Source organism: Primulina tabacum, chromosome 5 (genome assembly GCF_025594145.1).
Source record: "Primulina tabacum isolate GXHZ01 chromosome 5, ASM2559414v2, whole genome shotgun sequence".
Lineage (NCBI taxonomy): Eukaryota > Viridiplantae > Streptophyta > Magnoliopsida > Lamiales > Gesneriaceae > Primulina > Primulina tabacum.
Genome location: NC_134554.1, coordinates 31022576 through 31028435, shown reverse-complemented (window position 1 = coordinate 31028435; position 5860 = coordinate 31022576). Strand labels below are relative to the sequence as shown.

At 35.4% G+C, this 5860-nt stretch overlaps 1 protein-coding gene across 2 annotated transcripts; it reads right to left on the bottom strand.

The window, feature by feature from the left end:
* Positions 1–530: 530 nt before the first annotated feature.
* On the bottom strand, positions 531–4754 carry LOC142547416 (receptor protein-tyrosine kinase CEPR1-like). 2 transcript variants are annotated; one of them, XM_075655710.1, is made up of 3 exons: positions 2074–4754; positions 1495–1919; positions 531–684 (listed from the first exon to the last, which is right to left on the bottom strand). In XM_075655710.1, exons 1-2 carry the CDS (start codon positions 4568–4570, stop codon positions 1522–1524), a joined length of 2895 nt encoding a protein of 964 aa, XP_075511825.1. In that variant the 5' UTR covers positions 4571–4754; the 3' UTR covers positions 531–684; positions 1495–1521. The 2 variants fall into 2 exon arrangements, with proteins under 2 accessions (XP_075511825.1, XP_075511824.1); XM_075655709.1 differs by lacking the exon at positions 531–684 and having other exon boundaries at positions 1279–1919; positions 2074–4753.
* Positions 4755–5860: the final 1106 nt, after the last annotated feature.

The window sequence follows — 5860 nt, the reverse complement described above, 5'->3', positions numbered from 1 at the left end:
TTCACTTAGCCAACCTTGTTGATGATTTGTTTTAATCTATTGGTCCGACTTTTTTCCGCACTTATTTGTTAGTCAATTGATATAAACACTCGAGAATATTTATAATTTAGTTTTCAACCCAGTTAAATTAACTAGAAGAAAAAAATTTATAACAATGTATATACCATTACTCTAAATATTTCACCTGATCCTACAAACACTCTCTCTATATATATATTTATTTGTTTTAATTTAATTGTGAGTTGTGATACACGAAAATATTAAAATATGGAGGTAAGTTGCATAATTTTTTTTTGAGAGATAAGTGACCTACTTTTAAATACACTACTAATGGAATATGTATGAACTTTCAATTAAAGATGTTGACATTTGCTCTGTCATTGAGCATAATTACGAAATTATAAAATTAATTATTAGGATAATGCTTTTACTTTTGTGCCCTTTTCCAATTTGAGACAATGAAACCCCCATCAATCAGCTATGTATAAAATTCTTTTTCCAATAAATTATTTATTAAATGCAAAAAAAAAAAAAGATAGGATAAAATAGAACCCTCCAAAAATCAGACGCAAATTGTACATGGCAGAATCAGAAACCCCACTTTCATGCAAACCAAAGGAGTCCCTTCGAATCAGCACATTCTTTTTCTTTACAATCACTTTCATTTGATTGGACTTCTTTCACCTACAAAAAAAGGGAAATAAGTTGAAAAAAAAAATAGAGAATTATTTCCTTCTTCTTTTTTTGGTCCAATAATGATGATCATCATGGTCCAAGTGTATCCAACTTATTGGTGTAAAATACATAATTTTTTCAAAATATTTTATAGACATAAATATTCTTTTTAATTTAATTATCATTTAACATTAGGTTGATCATGTTGTCAACTCATTGATGAGGGCAATTTCATGTGTTGTAGGGCAGTTTCATATGTTGTGATCTAGCACATGAAACACATTCGAAAAAATCTCAAATTTATTATGATTTTGATGTACCAAAAGAAGTGTAAAGACTAATTAGAGTACATAAAATGAGTTTATCGCGTTTTCGAATTCGATATTGTGGTTTAATCTTATTAGGAAGTCTTAATATGATTCATTTCTACTTTATGTTTGTTCTCGCTAAAAGAAGTTTCTTTGATCTTACATTTTCTGCAGCATCCTTCTTTTGAATTCAATCCATTCTTGCAGAACCAGTAATTCCCTTTAAAATTATTCATGTAACATGTAAAAACAATGAAGGATTTGAATGAAAAATAGCTCTGTAAAAAAAAATATAAAATAGGAGTCACTTGTAAACATTTTCATAATCTCTCTCTCTCTCTGACACACACACACACATATATGCACGTAGCTTGTTCAAAATTTTTCAAAATATTTACAATAAGCAACTACAAAGACCAAAGAGTAAATATCATGTGTACTCCAACTTATGTTAGGAACATAAAGACAGCCAATACTATACCTAATCCTTTTATGCAACACTTTCACTTACACATATTCCATGTCTGACTTGAAAATATCATTGATCAAGGCTATTTTTAGGCTTGGTAGTGGTTTCTGCAGTTTCCTTCAACTTGTTTGATGTCATGCAACATTCGAATCGACACGGATCTGCCTCGATCAACAACTGAACGACCTCATTCATCGCGGGACGTAGAGCTGGGGTCCTACACGTGCAACGTATGGCGATTCGAAGAGCATTGATCATCTCTTCTTTGAATGACCCCGAAACTCGTCTATCGAGTATGTCCAACGCCCCTTCCTTAGTCTCCACCTTAGTGGCAACCCAATATATGATATTCTTGTTGTCACCAAACTCGGCTTCAACCGGCTTTCTACCCGTTATTAGTTCCATTAATACAACCCCAAAACTGTACACGTCGCACTTGGTCGTCGCCTTGGAGGAAAAAGCATATTCTGTCACAAAAATAAAGAGATTTAGAGTGCGTTTTAGATGAGAAAGTTGTTTAGAAAACGCTTTATTTGAAGGCCTAATAAATTATTTTTTTAAAAACTTAGTGTCCAAAATGACTTTGTAGTATTGTGAAGCTCAGATGATCAAGAATGTAACCTGGTGCCAAGTAGCCATAAGTTCCTGCAATAACAGTGGTAGTAGAATCTTTTGATCCCCTAGCCTGCAAAACCTTAGCAATCCCAAAATCTGCGACTTTTGGCTGGTAATCAACGTCCAAAAGTATGTTGGTAGACTTGATATCTCGATGGATAATGGGAAACAACAAATCGTGGTGAAGATACGCCAATCCCTGAGCAATCCCAAGTGCTATCTGGTGTCGTTTAGGCCAATCCAAGATGAAGAATTTTTCGTTGTGAAGTGCATTCCAAAGGTTCCCATTTGTCATGTATTCATATACAAGTAAACTGCATTCTGGACTGGAAAGATAGCAGTACAATTTCACAATATTCTTGTGCCTAACGCTTCCTAGAGTCTCTACCTCGGTTTTGAGTCCTTTATCAAGAATCAACTGGTCCTCAGGAGGTGAATCTTTAGCTTTTCGACTGGTCCAGAGTTTCTTGACAGCAACAAGTTCCCCATGCTTCAGATGAATCTTGTAAACGGTCCCGGATCCTCCATACCCCACGATGTTTTTCTCGACCATGGCCTCCATGATCTCTTGTTGATCAAAGGTTAACCGGTGGAAACACTTGAAATCGTATGAAAAAACTGATGATGAAACTGTATCCTCATTTCCAATCATTTTCTTGTCTTTGTTTAGACATCTTTTTAGAAACAGGATGGTTCCAAGAACTACGATTCCTAAAGAGACCCCGATAAGCCAAGCGTGGTTTATTTTCTTCCGGTTATAAACTTGAGAACATACCGGAAAGTTATGATCAGACGAGTAACGATTAGAAGGCATACAGAGGTTTGGATTGCCTGAAAAACACTCTAACAATCCACTCTTTACGAATAACATGGGAATTGGTCCTGAAAGATGATTGTTCGAAAAGTTTAAAGAATTGGGAAGCAGTTCACTTAGCTTTTCTGGGATTTCTCCAGTTAACAGGTTACTTGACAGATCAAGAACATTGAGAGAATTCAGTGAAGAAAGTGATTCGGGGATCGAAGAACTCAGGTTGTTACTTTGTAGAAGAAGAAGATTGAGCAATCTCAAGTCTCCAATTTTCGAAGGTATGGGACCGAACAAAAGATTATTACTAAGATCAATTTTAACCAAGTTAACAGCAAGAGAGATTTCAGATGGAATAACTCCTGAAATCTTGTTCCCTTGCATGAAAAGTTCTGACAAGTTCTTAGCATTTTCAATAGATGTTGGAATATAACCACTCAAATGATTATACGCCACATCGATTATCGAAACATGAGTAAGACTAAATATCCCTTCTGGTATATTTCCTTCCAAATCATTACTGCTAACACGAAAACGGATTAAAGACTCACATTTTGCGTAACTTCCAGGCAGTTCTCCAGAGATCGCGTTCTGAAGCATGAGTAGGTAGTTCAGTTTCCCTCCGCTGCACAACCCCTCGGGAAGTTTCCCCGTAAGATGATTCTCAGATAAATCCAAGGCAACCATGGCTGATGACTTTCCAAGATTTTGTGGCACTTCACCTGTCAAGAAGTTGTCGTAAAGGGACAACGTGTTTAACGTTGTTGAGTTTGCAATAACAGCCGGGATTTCCCCTGTCAGACTATTGTTGTAAAGTTGAAAAACTTTCAGATTCGGGAGCAAACATATGGATTCTGGTATACTGCCACTTAATTTGTTTACAGACATGTCTAAGTCTTTTAGTTCTGTCAAATTTCCAAGCTCCTCGGGTATTTCACCGTCGAGTTGGTTGTAGTAAAGTTCCAGCTGCTTCAAATTCTTTAGCTTTCCAAGTTCTTTAGGAATTCGTCCAGTCAAATAATTGCCACTCAATTCAAGGTCAATCAAGGAGCTCATGTTTCCAACAGTGCTCGGGATTTCGCCAAACAGCATGCAAGTAGTCAGCACCATGGACTTAAGTTTGATCAAACTCGATATGTTGTGTGGCAGTTTCCACAAGCTGAACCCTTCGTTTTCGTTAAAATTCAGCACCTCAAGATTGGTGAGATTTATGATTGATAAAGGGAAGTAACCCGAAAAACGGTTGTAAGAAAGATCAAGAGTCTTTAAAGATCTCAATGGAGAGAAATCTGGTAATGAACCCGTCAAATGTCCATGACTCATATTTAGTTCTACCAACAAAGTACAGGCCACGATGCCACTAGGGAAGTTCCCATCAAAGTTGTTGTTGCCTGCACGAAGAACCCGTAGTTTTGGAAGAAAGGAGCACACTTGATCAATAGGAAATTTCCCAGATAGAGTCCATCCAGAAATATCAATCTGCACAACATTTTCTTGATCATCACAAGATATCCCTGTATAATTGCAATAACTGGTCCCTTTTCCATCGTCCCATTTGCCTGAATAATTCCCCGAGAGTGTACTTTTCGCAAGATCAAAGAACCTAGACTGAATCTCAGGGGTAGCAAGGCAAGAAAAAAACGAAGAAAACATGATCAGAAAAAGGAAAAATGGATGTGCCAAAGCCATACTACACATGATTTAGGCCCAAGATTTGGCTATTTTTGTTGATGCAAAGGATGAGGAGAGGAAGACAAGAAATATATAAAGCAATAAGATAAAAAATCTAAAGAAATAAAGAAAAAGGAGGTTCTTGCGTTGTTGTATTGATTGAGATAAATTTAAAGAGGCGCATATCTTTGCATAAAGAAGCTTTATGCTTATACTCTCCCACTACAGAATAATAACATCAAACATGATTAATAGCTTTATATCAAATAGATATTTGCTGGCATTTTCGTCAATATTTTCGCACGGAGGACGTTGATCATGGCCACTTATTTTTGAATCATTTGATTCTGTGTGCATCGTGTATCTTCTTTACGATACATATAGTGTGTTCTTTGTCACCTTGCAAGGCCTTAAAGGGCATGTTTGCAAGGCTCGTAGCCTCGTTGGGACTAAGGGTCAAGATCATTGAGAGATGTACTACCGTTTGATTCATGAGATGTGACGATGAAAAATTGAAAGATGTGGAAAATTAAGCATGTAATACTCATGAGTCCATCTGCTACATAAATGGTGTTGGATTTGGCTTGTGGTTATCAAGATTACTGAATGCTATCATTTGATCAGCAAGGGTTGCTATCTCATTACTAAGCTGCTTTCTTAATTGCTAAAATTTAGACTCACAAGTGTGCACATTAATCCTCACGGTGACCACATTTTTACATATTCTATATTTTTGTTCCCAAAATAATTAAATATACATTAGTAAATCCTATATACTTGCACGTTTTGTCTGTATAAGTTGGTTTTTTTTTTTTAAATACAAGATAATTACAATTAATTGAATTAATTATTTAAGTAGGCTAATTTTTTTGTTATTTTTAAAATTTATTTTATTTTTTAATATTTTATTGATTGTGTTTTATATTATAAATCATATGGTCATTTTATGAATACACCATGAAATTAAGATAATTAGCTTTCTTCTTGTCATCAGTAGTCCATTCTGACCAGTGTTTCTCGATCATTTGTGATGCGTCCTCGGTCAATACAACTGCTATATTTGTTTTCAGAATCTTTATCATACTATTAGTGATAACATATCACATGTCATCATCTTGAGTAGCTAGATGTGTCAGCATTCGAATTTTCCAATCGTCATAATCTTATTTTGAGAACATCGGGATCTTATTAAAAGATGCCATATCAATTATATAATTATCAGAGTTCAAGGAAAACCCTATTTGATACCAGTTTTTGGGATCAGAACAGAGTTTAGAGAGGGAGTGAATAAAATATATAAAATATTTTCTTAAAGAC

Coding starts and splice junctions, on each gene's coding strand:
- LOC142547416 (XM_075655710.1), bottom strand. CDS start 4,570: ATGTGTAGTATGGCTTTGGCACATCCATTTTTCCTTTTTCTGATCATG. Junction 1,920..2,073: donor TTATGGCTACTTGGCACCAG/GTTACATTCTTG, acceptor TTTTTGTGACAG/AATATGCTTTTTCCTCCAAG.